At 42.5% G+C, this 17,765-nt stretch overlaps 1 protein-coding gene across 1 annotated transcript in view; it reads right to left on the bottom strand.

Moving 5' to 3' along the window:
- Positions 1-17,765, bottom strand: part of STX8 (syntaxin 8) — a 120,018-nt gene that overhangs the window by 15,091 nt on the left and 87,162 nt on the right. Inside the window, exon 7 of the mRNA XM_069952533.1 lies at positions 15,681-15,782. Coding sequence (XP_069808634.1) covers positions 15,681-15,782 — 102 coding nt within the window. The remainder of the gene's footprint in view (positions 1-15,680; positions 15,783-17,765) is intronic.

Raw genomic sequence — 17,765 nt, 5'->3', positions numbered from 1 at the left:
ACTAATGGCCCCAACAAGCTTCAGGCTTTCTCCACAGTAGAAATAATAGGGACTGAGATTCTTTATCGACAAGCACCCCGCTTTTTGTCACTGAGCACCCTCGAGGAGAAAGGGCTGAGCCTCAGTCTGACAAATGATGGTTCCAGTACCCAAGTATTACCGGGAGAACGAAGTCTGAAGGACCCTCTCGATTTCTAGTCCAAGGTAGAGAACAATGGGGTTCCTTGTCTGCTTTTACCGTACGATAGTCTGCATCTCATACGCTCACCCCTCGTGAGGCCGAACCCTTGAGCGAAATGCTAGTCATTAAATGGTGCCTGACCACGGTGAAAACATTACCCACAGATTCAGTGAAAGACCTCCGGAGCAAATCACTTCCGATCTAATAAACTTTATCTGGATGAAAGCATCTGGAAAGGGATTCTGATCAACCGCATCTATAATTTATACAAGGACGCAACAAGCAGTTTGCATAAATACTTCCGTATATCAGGGAGCCATCATCAGGTTGAAGTTAAACAACTAATCATCTGGGCAAGGAATCTTCTCTTCTGGATGTATGGGTTTCCATTGCATTTGTCAACCAGTCGTCCCTATGAAATGCCAACATTACGAGACATTGTGGACCTGGAATTTAGTCTCAATATTTATCTAAGTTGGTCATGAATGCAGCCATGGTGTCAAATTGTAAGGTTTTTTTAAGGAAAGGTTTTAATGGTTCAGTGTCAGTGTGAACACGTACTGATTGGAGCCACAGGAAACAAAGCCTGGTCAGTATTGTTAGACTAGCCAGGGCCAGGACTTTAAAAACTGGCAGCCATGTGGGATTTACTGAAAATGGTCCAGGAGAGAAGAAACAACTAGCGAAAGGGGGTGCTGTAGATGTAAGCAACTTGTCTACAAAAGGGAACATCAAAGAAGTGAAGAATTGTTTGTGACGAAGAGATGATGAACAATCAAGGAAACTGCAGTGGTTTCTACCAAGCCAAAACTCATCGCTCTTCAGAAAAGATGGGCTATGCCAGTGGATGACCGATTCCAGTGCCAGTGTGTCTCAAGAGAAACACAAAAGGCAAGACTGATGCCGGAGGATCGACATTTGGCCTATAGGACTTATCTAGGCATAGTGTCCTACCAAGTTCATTCCTTCACAGAGGTAGGACAACGTCAGCAGGACAATGCACCATGCACAAAGGTCGTATAGGTATGGATTAGCCGCTGGAAAACAGCAGTGAGTTTTCCTTCCTTGTTGGCCTGCAAAGACCCCAGATTTTAATCCTATAGGGCTATTCTGTGATGAGTTAAGGCCCTATTCCACCAACAGATCCGATGACAGATTATCTGTCAAAGATTTGAAGCCAAATCCAGGAGTGCATTTAAAAAGAGGAGAAATTTAGTCTTCCCTCTATGACCTGTTCTCTGATTATAGTCTGTTCCTGGGTTTGGCTTCAAATCTTTGGCAGATAATCTGTCGTCAGATCTGTTGGTGGAATAGGGCCTTTATTTCGGAGATGCAACCGTTGCAAAAAGTGATCCTATCTGCGTGGGTCAATATTCCTGCAAAATGATTTAATCACCTAATGAAATATATACAATGATGAATTTCTGCAGTTTGTAATGCCAAAGTCAGTCAAATGTGTTATTAGATGGGGAAAGTGGCTATTCAGTGTATACCACTCTAAGAGTATGTGCACACTACAAAATTCCAGCGGATCACCCATCGCTGATTTGATAGCTCACCCCCACTGGTGCACGTACGCATCTCCACTGGTCCCATAGACTTCATTCTATGGTTTGGCAGATTCCACCGTCCGCCCAAAGAATGAACCCACTCAGTTACCATGTAAGCATCTATCTTGCATTCAGCCATAATGTAGATGATGTAGGATATATATTACTGTTATCTCTGCACAAGCGCATATTGTATGGAAGAGACTCTCCTATCATTATGATGTCTTAGCAGTGACCTGTATATTTTTATTTAACCTATCGCACATGTGTTCATTCTGTGCTTGGCTACATTGTTGACCTTTCACTTCTGGATCTCTATTATTGCGTTATGTGGTAGTTCAGGATTCCTCCATGTGTTTTTTTTTTTTTAACACGAGGGAATGGAGTAAACCATTGGACGCTTTAGTTATATGCATGGGGTTATGTCATACACTGTTTTTTGTTTTTCATCTCTAAATCAGTGGATCGTTTGGCTGTGAGTGATTTATTAGGAGGGAAATTATTGTATATCTTTACATCGCCACTTGTGCTCTTTGTTACTGTTTAGGTGCATTTACAAAATGACTAGATGTATTCACTTTGTACATTATCTGAACGGAGCATGCGTACTACTGCCCATTGAGGCTAGGAGTCCTGGACGTCTGCTTACTATACTCTGTGTCTAATAAAATGGTTGCGGTCACAACAAGATGGTGCCCAGCCAGAGAAAACAATGGATCGTGGTAAGACAATCTTTCACTGCGATTCCCTTACAAGGTCTCCCATGGCTGCCCGGCACCCTGCTTACTACCCTGAAGTCTCACCCCACTATTGGACCAGTGATTGGGGCGTGCTCGGAGAGGGCGGTATGGCAATTTCTTCTCCCTCTGAACTCCAAACTTTCCCCTGTACTGGGACATCCTGAGTTTACGCCTAGTCTGGAGGACCCGGTCTTCCGAGAATGGATTGAAGCTGGGTTTTTCCATGCTGGTGATTTCATCAAAGACTCCTCATGGTTATCTACCTCCAGCCTGCTGGAACGTGCTGAACCATGTTGCCTGGGCTTCTGGAGAGCAGCACAGTTGCGCCACTTCCTCCTCTGCTGTCCCAACCCTTCTACGCTCGCCACATCCGTCACCCCCTTCAAAGCCTTATGCTCGGGCAAGGAACCCTTACGACAGTCTTTTCTTGGCTTATCAATTTCTGTTGAGTCCCCCGGAGGTACCCCCCCCCCCCTGAGTTTATGGTAAAATGGGAGGAAGAACTCAACCTCACCCTTACATCGGAACAAAGATCCAGGATTTTCACCCTCACGCATAAGTCCTCTATTAGCTCCCACCTTCAGGAAGCTGTATACAAAATTCTCTCCAGATGGTATCGGGTTCCCTCCCGACTGCATGCTTTCATCCCTGAGGTTGAACGAACATGCTGGAGGTGTGGCACCGAGGAAGGTACGTTCCTCCACATTTTTTGGGACTGTACTCGCCTTCAAATTTTCTGGTCCGAGGTCACATGAGTGATACGGCAGGTCACTGATCTGACGTTTCCAATGGGCCCGCCTTATTTCTCCTTCATCACTGCGACTTATCTTTGTCAGTATACAAATGCTTCGTTTCTTGGCAATGGCCGCCAGAGCATGCGTTCCCCTTTATTGGAAGAAACAAAACCCCCCTCCGATCTCTCTCTGGATCTCAAAGGTCAATGACCTCATACATATGGAGGATCTGACAGCTAGCATCCTAGATTCTAATGCTCGTTTTACCCAAACTTGGTTTGCATGGATATAATTCCAAGAAACTGATATGTATAAAGAACTACTGCGAACCCCCTCCACAACTTGATTTCTTTGTCTGCTAGGGGACATTCGCTATACTTTCTGGCTACTTCACCTCGGGCACCCCTTTCCTCATTTTCTCAGTTCCTTATCCCCCCCAATCTCTTCTTTCCCCTCCCCTCCTACATTTCCTTCTTGTGTTCCCGCTTTGTATTTCTGTTCTGTCAGTTTATGTCTTATTCGGTGAATGTATGTGTTGTTTGTCCTTTTTCATGTAGTCCGAGCCCCGGCTCGGCTCGTTGTTTCCTAAATTTTGGAGACCCAGCGGAGTGGTGACACCTTCTTGACACCCTGGTTTGCTGCTCATTCGTGTACTGACATTAGTGGTTACATCTCTTGTCATTGTTCTACTGATATAAGTTAAGACCTCTGAGCAACCACACTTTTTGTTGTACCTTTACTTTCACTGTACTTATATATTTCGATTATACATGGTGCTGGCGTTGTTGCCATTTCCTGGTGTATCCTTTTGAAAATACAAATAAAGAATTAAAAAAAAACAAAAACAAGAAGATGGTGCCACAGCGCGGATGGGATCCACACATGCCACGGCGTTCACGGGAGTCACACATGGGTATTTCTTCATACTGTGTAAGTGCTGAATCCATGTCTTACATGGCGCTCCCCTTATACCTGTTATGGAATCGTTTTATCATCAATGCTTATGGCTATATAAAACGCTGCGGCGGGTTAATTCGCTTACCCCTGAGGAAGTCTTAGTGACGGATCGTGTGGGCTGTCTGCCCTGATCCGCTCGAGATGTGATGCCTGTTGTTACATATCTAATCACGGTTTATCATATAAATTGTTTCTGTATTTTTGGCACTTTTGGATGTTATTGCCCTTTCTTTGCATAGTCCGATTCTACCATCTCTGGTTCTCTTTTTGTGGCTTGTGAGCAGATGCTCCACCATGAAGCTTCCAGTAAAGGTATCTTCTGTTGATGTATCCATCCGGACATTTAGAATCTGGTATCGAGCCTTCCAATGGAGTAAAGATGAGCCTTGTTGACTATATAGTTTTGCATTCGGTTGACTTGTACACTCGACGGGCTGTTTCCACTGCTAGACATTTATAGTTGACCAGCTCGATGCAAAGGTGGCCAAGAAGAGAAAAACTGGGATCTATGTAGACTCCATCTTTTTGTTCAGCTGTAAGCAACAGACTGAGCAAAAATGACTGACCCTACACATTGGAATAGGGGTCCATATATCTTTGGTCATAGGCTTTATAGGATTTCATTAGGAATAAGCTTGCATTGTCTACATTATGTCCTTATAACCAGAAAATGATATTGAGTAATTGGATATTTTATCAAATAACTTTATTGACCTTCTTTGGACTGTCAGTTGATTGCAAGCTCTTGTATCCCAGTCTGCAAGCGACTGGGCTAGACACCAGAGCTCCCACCGTGCTGACCTCTTCCAGCACAGCAAGGGTCTACAAGAAACCTTTTGAGGCTTCTATACATGAAACCAATCGGGTATAAAGTCCTTGGAATGGATAGAGCTTGTTCCCGGTCGCCTGGGTGATTTATCTCTCTCACCCTCCCCATCCCCCACCCCTTGTGCCCAGCATTCATTATACACTAACTCCTAGACACCCCCTCGTCCTCTCCTCTGCAAATAAAGTGGATGAAAAGGGAGAGAGGGGTGAGATGAACCAGGCTTGCAGGGGAAACAAATAGCTGATCTCTGGAATACATTAATTTCCTTTGCTGGAAGCTCTCGGAGGGGATAACAATAGGGCACTGACTCTAGGGTCTGGGATCTTCAAATAAAGACTCCCTGCTGTCATGGGTAGCGGGACGTGGAATGAAGGGCGATATCACATGGTCCTTCGTGTTGTTGTTCCTTTGGCGCAGGCTGGAGGCTATCTGTTTGGCCGTTACTAGGCGTCTTTGGCAGAAAAATGGAGGCATTTCCTATGCTATTGAAGACTTGGTTTATTAGGCAAATAAAGCTGGTGTGAGACACTTTAGTTGGGGCTGCAGAGGGGGAGACAGGGAGAAGTGGGAGCCCTGTATTTATGTTTTGCCTTTTTTCCACCTTCATGCAAGCACAAGCCCCGTTGGAAGACATGAGAATCGGAGGCTAATATCCTGAACTCCATCATGGCCCCAACACAAGAGTCTGACACGACATAAAACTTTAGACTTGCCCATTAACACCTCTTATGCCCCATATAACAACACTTCTCTTCCTCAATGCTGTCTACATCCAATTTCCATCTGCTAAGCACAATGCCTCTCTATGACACCTAGTGCTCGGTCTACCCTTGCTGTAACTTTTTGAAGGGTGAGATCAGCAATCGGCAACCTTCCCATTGCAAAACTATGAAACAGTAAAAGCTTTTAGGATCTATCGCCTATGTTATACCCTACAAGCTTTAAGTATCTTACTTAAAAGCTCCAAGGTGCTAAACTAAGCACAGATTGTCTAGCTCTCCCTCCTATGTAGAAAGCAAGCCTCAAAGTCCATGGTCAACTAGAGCTCTGAACTGTGAAATCATATTGGTCACATTTATATATTAAAAAAAAAAAAAACTTCCCACATGTAAAAGTATAAACCCCAATACAACAGAGATACTGCATTATTCACAAGCAAGGCGGTTGTCACTGTTTGAAGAGAGAGCGGTTGTGCTGAGAAGAGACGTCATCAATGTAACCTTCCTCCATGGGTAAAGAGAATATATCACCGGTGCTACATCCTGAGGTATGTTTGGAATGGACACTGAAAAATTACAAGAATTTGTCAGCCGTTTTGACCCATGAAACAGCCATATATAGAGGTCAGAAGGTGGGCAGAACGAAATCTGTCAAAAAGCGTTGTGTAATTTTTCCATCCACCACCGTGGGAAGTGAGTAGCAGGTGAGCTCCTTGTATTGACAGCTTCTCCACCATGATTGACAGCTCCAGAGTCTTATCAGGAGACTGTTAGATCTGTCAATCACAGTTGGTTAGAGGGGGAGCTCTCAACACAGAGAGTCCAGGGGCGTCAAGTGAGAAGAGCTCACCCACTGGACACTGGGACTAAACAGCAGGTGTCTCCTTCCACTGCCTCGCTTTATTTCATACTTCTTATATTGACTGTGTTCAAAAAAAGAAAACTTTATCAGCTTCCCTCTAGTTTACCACTTTATAAAACACAGCGAATCTTACCATTGCACAATATTATTTCGAAGGAAAATATCTTCAGAGCCGACAATGTTTCACTCTCTGAGCCTGTGAGTAGTGTCCAGGATCTTACGGTTAAGCCTCAATCCAGACGCTGGGAACACAATGAGGTCATGATGATTTCTTTCAAATAGTACCCAACGTAATTTAAAGACAAAAATCAAATTATCTTTAAGGCGGGTGCACGGAGTTTAGGCAGCGGCTGCAGGAAAGGTGAACTCTTTTGCAGAAAGGCTCCTAAGGCATGAGTGAAAGCATTGTGCAAGATCCCAATATACAGTAAATGTAGATTTATTACTCCCAGTCCAGTAAAAAGAGGATGCTGGAATTAGTCACAGATGCCAGAGATGAACCTTTGTACTGCCAGAGGCCTGTTCAGCATTTGTTGCAGGCCTCAATGTTCCGTACCTTAAATTTTCTCAATCTTCATTCACCAGAAAACAATCAATTCAAGGAGGGCCCATCACTTTAGGACAGTATACTGAACCATTCTACACGTGTACACGTGGTAAGTTGAGAGTCGTCTTCTTCCCTCTAGCAAAAGTTGCTGGGATGTTGTATAAAAATATTTGTTGAAATGGAGACTAATGATAATTTAATCTTGGACAATGAATTTAAAAGTCTTAAACTTTCAATGATGTTCAACCAAAAACATTAAAGTAAAAGTCACATGAAACAAAAAGAAGGGCAGGAAGACAGGTGGGTGCAAGAACCTATCCTCATGCCCCGTAGCACTGCTTCCCAGTCTCACTGACAGCTGCCGGCGTCCTGCAGCTCCTTCAACAGCAGCATTACGTACCCTGTTGATTGACTGCAGCTCAGCCAACCAGGCCAAGTCAGTGCCAACATACCGCCCAAGTCACTGACTGGCTGAGGGGGGGCAATTGATCAGCCAGGCAGTTGCAGCTGGGGTAGACGAGTATGTGACGTACCAGGATGCTGAGCAGAAATGATAGACCCGGAAGTTGCGCAACAGAGGCACGGGGAGGGGACTGGTAAGTATAGTTTGTATATTATGTTCCCGCACCCCCGGCCTTCTAATTTCATAGGACTTGCTTTTTAAAGGGAAACTATCAGCAGCTTAGATGAATCTAACCTGCTGATAGCCCCCAACTGCACAGGAGATGCCAAGGGGGAAGATAAATCTCTTACCGTCCTCCTTGGTGCCATTCCGATCCAGTTAGTTGTGTGCCCCATTGTCAGTTGAGACCATTAGGAGAACTGCCCGCTCCCCATAGCGTTGATCCGCCCAGCCAGCCCGTCCTTTGCTAATGATAATGAATGAAGCGGGCCGGATTGGTGCTAAGGGGGTGGCCAGTGCTCTTTACGATCTCACGGGACTGTGAAGCACATGACTAAAGGGACATACCTTCCTCCTCGGCGTCTCCTGTGCAATAGGGACATATCAGCAGGTCAGTTTCGTCTAACCTGCCGATAGTTACCCTTTAAGGAGTGCGGATCCAAAAAGAAGAATGTAACCACTCTGAGGGGATGAGGGTGGTCTGGTGGAAGGGGCAGCAAAAGAGCAGAGTGCAGTTGAGCTCCCTGTGTCATTTAGCAGTGCTGCACTAGTCTCCCTTCCCATCCACCTTCTGCAAGGGGCGCTCACATGAAGAAAAAGTCCTATCTTCTGAAAACATTAACAGGAGCAATTCTTGAACCAACCAAAATTCTGCAGACATGACTTCGGGCCGGGCCTTGTAAAGGTAGCCAAGAAAATGGACGGGCCTGTCTAATGATGCATCTTCTAACGTTTCAAAGGGTGGTATTACACGAAGCGATTATCGTTCGAATAATCGTTCAATCGGTCGTATTTGAACGATTATCTTTAAGTGTAATAGTAGACAACGATTAAATGACGAACGATTGGTCGTTGGTCGTTTAATAGGTTTTGGATCTATTTTTATCGTTTGTCTTTTACACATCGTTCGCACATCGTTCGTTTGAATAAGATGTCGTTAGCCGTTCCCTGTTCATTCGCATATTGAAAGGGGAGTGTTCTTGAATTTTGTTGCTCCAATATAACCGATAATCTTTCCGTGTAGTAAAACGAACGATTATTAGGCAACCGCTATTGCGATCGTTGGAGATCGTTTATCGTTAATCGTTAATTGAAAAAAATCGCTTCGTGTAATACCACCCTTAGACCCTTTGAGGAGGTGTGATCTATTCTTCATGCATGCTTCATAAAAGGCCCTGGAACTTCTCACCTTGTAAAACACTGCACAAGATCATGGTACAAGTAGTATACTACTCCAACAAGTACAATACTGAATGCGGCTTTAGATGTTACAGGCAAAATCTATCGCAGTGCGAAATTAGGAGAGCAACCGGCTGTGTCGCCTTACATATAATCTACAACTCAACTATAAAATTAAGTTGGAAAATCGCAGCTACTCTTACAAGTACATAGAGTAACCCAAGCCTTGCAAAACACACTTTCTTAAACTGGTATTGTGCTTGTGACTTAGCACTACGCAGAACAGGAAATATCCAGATTCAAGTGTTTTCAAACGTCTACATCATCGGGGCATTTACATTTCTCGTCTTTTACTTTGAGTGGATTGGTCAAGATATCCTAAAATTAGGTGCTAATGCCTGCAAGCTTCTGGCTACGCACAGACCCCGGATTATGTGATGTGTTCCGCACAAGCCTCGTACCCCAGTGTCCCAGCGCTAACCGCAGCCAGAAAAAGCTTAATATCATGAAGTCACTTTTTAGGCAACACATTGTATTATTAAATGAAAAGCAAAATTCATGCCACTTACAATGAGTCAACATCATAGGTTACACAGACTTTACCAGACGTACATTATCTTTCCACTCGCTGGAGTATATTACAGTAAATGATCTTTAGGGGTTTGGTTTACAAGCAACTCAGCAAGAAAATCTCTTTCCCATCCAGATCCATGTATACAGGGGACAGTGTTATAATACCTATATTATTGTACATAGGGGACAGTATTATAATAGTTATATTCCTGTATATAGGAGCAGTATTATAGTGGTTATATTCTTGTATATAGGGAGCAGTATTATAGTAGTTATATCCCTGTATATAGGAGCAGTATTATAGTAGTTATATTCCTGTATATAGGAGCAGTATTATAGTAGTTATATTCTAGTATATAGGAGCAGTATTATAGTAGTTATATTCTTGTATATAGGGGGCAGTATTATAGTAGTTATATTCTTGTATATAGGAGCAGTATTATAGTAGTTATATCCTTGTATATAGGAGCAGTATTATAGTAGTTATATTCTTGTATATAGGAGCAGTATTATAGTAGTTATATTCTTGTATATAGGAGGAAGTATCATAGTAGTTATATTCTTGTATATAGGAGCAGTATTATAGTAGTTATATTCCTGTATATAGGAACAGTATTATAGTAGTTATATTCCTGTATATAGGGAGCAGTATTATAGTAGTTATATTCTTGTATATAGGAGCAGTATTATAGTAGTTATATTCTAGTATATAGGAGCAGTATTATAGTAGTTATATTCTTGTATATAGGAGGATTATAGTAGTTATATTCCTGTATATAGGAGCAGTATTATAGTAGTTATATCCCTGTATATAGGAGGCAGTATTATAGTAGTTATATCCCTGTATATAGGAGCAGTATTATAGTAGTTATATTCTTGTATATAGGAGCAGTATTATAGTAGTTATATTCTTGTATATAGGAGGCAGTATTATAGTAGTTATATTCTTGTATATAGGAGCAGTATTATAGTAGTTATATTATTGTATATAGGAGCAGTATTATAGTAGTTATACGGTTCAGGGAAGAAAAAGAGTGCTGCACCTCACACCTATGGCTGATATTAGTGCCCCTAGGCTAAATAAAAAACACATCAGAAAAGAGCACCGCCGGCGGAGAAGGTCGCCCCCAAACAGCACAAGTCTGGATGAGGTATTGCACTCACCATAGCTGCAGACAGAATGGGAAAAGACAGGAGGGATTAAAACCATGTGCACTCAGGTGTCTCCTGCTAATTGTGGTCATGTGGGTCTCACCAGGAGGAGTGCAAAACACAGAGAAAAGAGAGAAACAAAATGCGGTTCAGGGAAGAAAAAGAGTGTTGCACCTCACACCTATGGCTGATACTAGTGCCCCTAGGCTAAATAAAAAACACATCAGAATTTTGTGTATGAATTGATCAAGCCATACTGCCCCATGTACCATCGCGCAGGTATCTGATACACATGGGTCCCTACACTAAGTCCACACTTATAGTAGTAATAGTCTTGTATATAGGAGCAGTATTATGGTAGCTATATTCTTGTATATAGGGGGCAGTATTAGGCTATGTTCACACAACCTGAACACCTGGCTGTTCCGTGACCCCGGCCGGGTCACGGAACGGCCGGTCTCAGCCCGGATCATCCCAGCCGGTACTTAAGTACCGGCCGGGTGATCATTCCGGCCGCAGAGCTCTGATGCAGGTGCATCAGCGTGCGCCCGCATCAGAGCTTCCCATAGCCCACAGTGAAGCAATCGGCCGGAGCCGCTCGCTTCACTGTGTGAACCGACAGGGCTTTTCAGTGAATTCCGGCCGCAGAAAACTGACATGTCAGTTTTTTCCGGCGCCGCATGGGATCCCGGGCGGAGCGCATACGATGTGCGTACGCTCTGGCCGGGATCCCATTGAAAATAAAGCTATGTTCCACCCCTTAAAACTACGGCCGTAGTTTTACGTAGTGTGAACATAGCCTTATAGTAGTTATATTCTTGTATATAGGAGCAGTGTTATAGTAGTTATATTCTTTTATATATTCCTGTAATAGATATTGTAATATATTATTGTATATAGGAGCAGTATTATAGTAGTTAGATTCTTGTATATATTCCTGTAATAAGGATATTGTAATATATTATTGTATATAGGAGCAGTATTATGGTAGTTGAATTATTTCTCTCTCTCTTAGCATGTGCCATTAAACCTTCTTATTATGGTCGCTGTCATTAACAACCTATAGCTTAAAATAAGGGTTCCCTGAAACAAATGTTTCATAGGAAAAGCATTTACATTAATTTAATTTACTCCTATAAAATGCATATAAATATAGACATCCATGGCACATCACCATATCCTTGACAAGAAGCAACAAACATCAATTGTCCTTCAAATTATTTACCAAGCCCTTCCCTACTGGGGCTTTACATTGTGAATACTGTATCTTGCATATTTTAGGTTTCACAAAATGAGTAACTTCGAGTGACCTTCTCAAAACATTCTTGAGCAAGGAGATAAGTCAACGGCCAAAGAAAGACTTCTCCATTGATTACCCAATGTTTGAGGGTAACAAAGACACAAGTGTTCGGCTAAGTCGTCCATGAAAACCGCTTAGGCGTCTTAACTGTGGAATTAAAGGGAAGAAAAAAAGTATAGGGGGGTTTGAAGTTCCCGTGATCAAACTAGTCTTAAGGAGAACTTCCTGACCTCTTTGGTTATGCTTCCCTGGCTGGCTTGTCTCCCGTTAGCCATCAATTTTGGGTCGGTTCCCAGTGGTTCCCTCAGAAACATATTGTTAGCCTTTTGAATCCTAATATCCTAATGTCTCCAAGCCAGGGGCCACCCAGGGTGGGCAATAACAATGCCATTGTGGGATGCTTGGTTTGTCCACCACCCTCGTTCTCTGAACTTGATCTCCAACTGGGATAAGTGACCGTGATCTCTCTCGAATCAAAGGAAACCTAACAAATTGGTGCCTTAATCCACTTAGCCTTCTGTCACCCTGTCCACTCTGGGGTTGTAAGGAGCCGGACTCTGTCTCTTGAAATGGAGGGTCTTCCGCACTAATCCTTCAGTGACCAGCAGGAACACGTATTACTTGGCTTTAAGATTCCTCAACGCTTGCCCTTGGTGTTCCGACTTACAAAGGAACTCACCCATGTGAAACAAAGTGTGTAAAATCAGGGTGAGAACGGTTAACGGGAAGAGGAGGAAAGTTTGTCGGGTTCATGTGAAATCAATAAAATTCACTTCAAACGAAAACTTATGTCGGATTCGCTGGGAAGTGATGTAACAGAGATGTCTACAGTGACTTTACAGCGAGATTGGAGGGGGGGCAGTCCAAAACATGTTTGGGTGGTCTGAGTGTTTCTTATCTCCCGTGAAATTCCATTTAAACATGCTTGTAGTGATAAATGGTAAGTCTATCTACGGAGCCTCGGTGGCTCTGCCCTTGAGAATTCTTTGGAAGGGGCTCAATGTTACTTGGTGTCTGTTCAGAAATCTACATTTAAAAGGAACCTGTCAGCAGTTTTCAGCCATTAAAATGGGCGATAGCCCTATACAGAGGTTGGAAAGATATCTGGTGTCTTGGTTATGCAACTCTGTTTAGTGCCCCAGCTCCTGCTTGTGAACTGTCCATTAGCTGTTGCGCATTCCGCAGCTCGCAGACTGAGCCGGGTGCGCGCGCCACCGCCCATGTTATAGACTCAATTCTATGCACGGGCGGATTCCGTCCTCCATCCAAAGAATAAACATGTTCACCAACGGGTAATCAGTCACCACTCCGCAGTGTGCACATACCCTAATGGAAGGGGCTAGCAAAGTCGGTCTTCTGGGCACTTTCTAAGACATAAAGGCTAACACATAAAAAGTTGCATATTTGAGACACCATGTACCCTTATTATCCCCTCGCCAACCTCTGTATTGGGCAGTCAGCCGAAATGCCAATAACTGAATTGACGCCGTCCTGGCATGAGAGCACCAAGGGAGACACTTCTGATTAAAAAAACTGATGGTACAGATTCTACCAATCCTTACCACAATTTAGCAATGGAAGGTTCACAATTTTGCAATCTTTGAATCTTCTGTTGGTGCAATGCTTGCAGAGACATCACCAATGATTTACATTCTAGGAGGTGCTACTTTTATATGTGTTATAATAAACAATAGGATATTGTAACTTCAGATCGAAAACATGTAGCTTATAGCGGTGACCATTACGGTAAATTATCAGCTGGGGAGATGAGCATGAACCGTCTTAGAGAAGCATTAAAGAGGATATCCCAAGGTATCACCTATCCACATAGATGGGGTCCAATTGCTGGGACCACATGCTTGACCACTTTTCCATTTACTTCCTATGGGACTGCCGTAAGGACTGGTGGTCCCATTATTTGGACCCAAATGATCTGATTTTTATAGCCTATAAATAAGTTATAATCTTGAGAACGACCCCTTTAAGGATGTGCACCTAAAACAAGAAGTCGGACTTTGCAGAATGATGATGGCTTCCACCAATATTCTCACCAGTCAATACACAATGTGTTTTATTTGCGAGCTGGGGATTTTAGATGCTACATATCAATAACAATAGGCAAGCAAGAAAACCTTTTGTACCGTGTCTGATAAATCGTCCAATATCTCTTCGGGAAGCCTGGTAAAAGGTATCTCTGTGAAATCTGGAAGTAATCAGATTTTTCTTTGGAATGGGACCTGCTTGTGATTTTCCAAACCCTTTTATATAGACGCCTAACTTATGAATTTGTTATAATGAAATACAGTATATAGTCCGGCTACGCGTATATGCAGGCACCTAATATCTCTGCCTATGGTTTTTCCACTTTCATGTTCGCATATTGAGTAAAGACGTCAAAAGTTTTTTATTTCCTCAACTTATTGCCGGAACATTTTTTTTTAAGGTGAAAAATATGGAAGTTTATAGGGACAAAATGTGTTCCTTAATGCGTCTCTATATTAAAACTATATAGGGTCACATTCAAAGCACCCATTATAAAGGCCCCTGGCCAGTCCGCTCCGTGGTGAGACAAGAACTGTATCAGCTGCTCTTTTTTCCAAAGAGGTTCTGCAGCAGTTGCGGTATTATGCTATATAGTGCACCAGAACCTCAGCCACTACAGAATTCACTACTGTAAATGACCCAGACAGGGTTAAAAAGAGGCAATTATGTACCATTGTGTTTTCATATTGAAACTATGAGAAAAATGGCTCTTGAAGAATTCAAAGCAGAATGGAGGGGGAGGGGGTGGTAAACTATGGAGTGAGGTAGAGGAAAGAGGAAGGGGGTTCTACTTATTCCTGGCTGGTTTTCAAACACCTGGCAACCCGATTCCAGAAAAAACAAAGCATAAATTCACACCCCCTCCCTGTAAAATCCACTACGGCCCTGTCTCAGTCATATTGTACGCGGCCATTATTTTACGTATTATTTGACACCGTTGGTCGAGTAATAAATCAGGTTTCGTCTTATACATTGTTTTATATAATCCACCACCTTACACGTATATCTACCAGGTGTCTGGGGTCTAACAGGCAATGCTTCCTGGGAAACAGTATGATTAAAGAGCAAAATTCCACCTATAGGTCAAGATCCGACTAATTAAAGAAACTTCAAAAGTGATTAGGGATATTGGCCAAAAAAGAGAGATATCTATTAGAGAGCAACCTGTACCATACTTATGGGTGCATGGCTGCTATGCCTAGCCATGTTATAATGGGTTGAACATTGAGTTACATATAGGTGGCATTAGTTAAATAGTTCTGAGGATGGCTAATTTGCACACTTTTCCCAGAGGAATTGCCTGTAAGACTCCTTACATCAGTTGGATGTCCACAAGGAGAACTGGAACCTTCCACAGGTCCACCAATAGGATTGATTGTTGGCATTGTGTTGGCATAAGGTGTCAAGATCCTCTCACTTTGCCTTATCGTTGTTTGATTTACTTAAAAAAGTTACGGTTTTACTCCAAAGCCTTTCAGGTTAATTTTCGTATTAATAAATTAAAAGACGGGCTCATAGACAGCTACATTGGGTCTGCCGTCAATAACAGTGACCATTATCTAAACTAATTCAGAGAAAATCCTCAAAAACCTAAACAATGGGCAACGCCCAATATTATCGAGCTTTAGGTGTTCCTTCAATTATGGACCTCGTACGGTTAGAAAGTTTTTCTGATACGTTGGGATTACTCACCACACGATCCAGATTTCTTGTCCACCAGCTTCACGTGTCTGGTCTGGTTACGAACTTTTGTGTCCGTGTTTTCTACAAGATTTGTCAGGTCATCGATAATTTCTAAAAGATAAAAAAAAGGAGTAATGTGTTTAGTTAACTGTTGCTGCTATCCATATTGGCGGTAAAAACCAAAACCCCTTACCAGTACTGATGAAGAACAATGGAGTATGTACCATACACGCGTGAGATGCTATGGGGTCCTTGAGAAAGAGACTCCACATTGGTTTTATCACCTATGCTTGGTGGCAAGAACCTGAGCTGGCAAGTAGGTTGGCATTACTAACAAGAAAACAGAGCAAGGCTCATGGAAGACTCCTCCTGGCATCATAATAGGGCCCCTTTTTGAGGTTTACTATAGGGGTGCCTTCAATTCTGACAAAGAGGCCAAAAGAACAGAAATCCAAGTGTGTGTGGGGGGGGGTCATGAGTTCCAACTCTCAATAATCCCTAGAATTAGAGAGGAACATGGCCACCAGTCACCAGTTTGCCACCTTAACACCCTCTCCACCATTACCCCTTTGGATTGGCTTGCTATGCGGTGCCTAAAGTGACTAAAATACAGCACTGTAGTACATGTGGCATCATATGAACAACATCTAAACATTCTAAGTACTGTATTGGCAATATAAAAGGAATGTTCCAGATTGACGTCAGTATAATATATGACCAAGATGGGCTGAAAAGCTTGTTGACCCTCATTGACATACTTCGCTCCAGCATATCAATTTGGTCACAGTAACCAATAACCCCCCCCCCCACAAGCTTTGGTTCAACCCACTAAATTTTCTCATCAGTATGAAGGAGCGATCTCCGAATAATAAAAGCCCGTGGAAATTTCGGAGGCCAAATAAGGAGAGGTTAACGTTGGCCTCTGAAATGTATTGCTTTCAATAATAAGAGGATTAGTTCAATGAAATCCAAATAAATCACACCAGAAATTCTGTATATTCTGAGGAGAGACCAGACTTGGGAAAGTGGAGGGGGAGACCGTGTAGTGTTCTTAACCTTTGTGATGCCAGACGGACCCATAATGCACAGCAGGACAATAGCGCGTCCAAGTGGATTAGGCCACCACTGCTACGTTATTACACAAATAAAGGATATATTATTCAGATTTAGACATTTTGTGACCCGTTTCTTAGTAATTGGCTAACACCACACCAAATCCTTGTCTTTCTATCATCACACAAGTATGACGGCAGCGATCCGGCCGCCCAAGTTGCTCGTCTGGGTTTCTGCGTCAGGCTCTGAGTGTTTTCCTATTTACGTCTTTGGATGTGCTAAAGGCCCTTCAGGCTGAGAACTTCTCATCACCTAAGTATTCCACCGAACACAATGCTAACCATAACGGCAGCCTGGGGCTTCAGGATTAACCCTTTGTGTGAACCCTGGATTTAATTTGTGCAAATTAACTATTTCCTATTCTTTTTTTATTCGGAGATCTGTATCTCATGTCAGTTCTTCACTTACAGTGTTGGGGTTTCACAGCTGAGAGACGACTGATGACCATTACCGCACCCATGTGAGGGTCACCACTCAATTTTGTTAGAAATTTTGACTTATGATGCCATAATATGGAGGCAAGGGATGATGAATAACTAGAAGACATAATGAGGAAATCATTAACCCCTTCATGACCAAAGGTCATTTCTGCACGGATGTCCAGGTCACGATAAAGCAGAAATCTCCTCATTGCCTTCAAAGAACCATAACCCTATTATTTTTCCACCTACAGAGCTGGTTAGGTTGTAATTTTTTTGCCATGATCTTTAGTTTTTATTAGTCTTATAGTGTTATTTTTTAGCGCTTTTGTTTTAGCCTCTTTTCATTTACATCGTTCACCATTGTTATATTTTAATAGATCGTACAATTCCGCACGCTGTGACATATATGTTTATATTTACAAAATTTTATTTTTATAATGGGAAAGGAGGTCATTTTAACTTTTATTGAGGGTTTATTTCATAGGTTTTTTTAAATAATAAAATAATATTTTACTCAACTTACACTATGCTTTTTTCTTACAGTTACATATGCAATCAT

This window comes from Dendropsophus ebraccatus, chromosome 14 (genome assembly GCF_027789765.1).
Source record: "Dendropsophus ebraccatus isolate aDenEbr1 chromosome 14, aDenEbr1.pat, whole genome shotgun sequence".
NCBI classification, from domain to species: Eukaryota; Metazoa; Chordata; class Amphibia; order Anura; family Hylidae; genus Dendropsophus; species Dendropsophus ebraccatus.
Note: the sequence above shows the minus strand (reverse complement) of the source record. Positions and strands in the feature narration are given on the sequence as shown.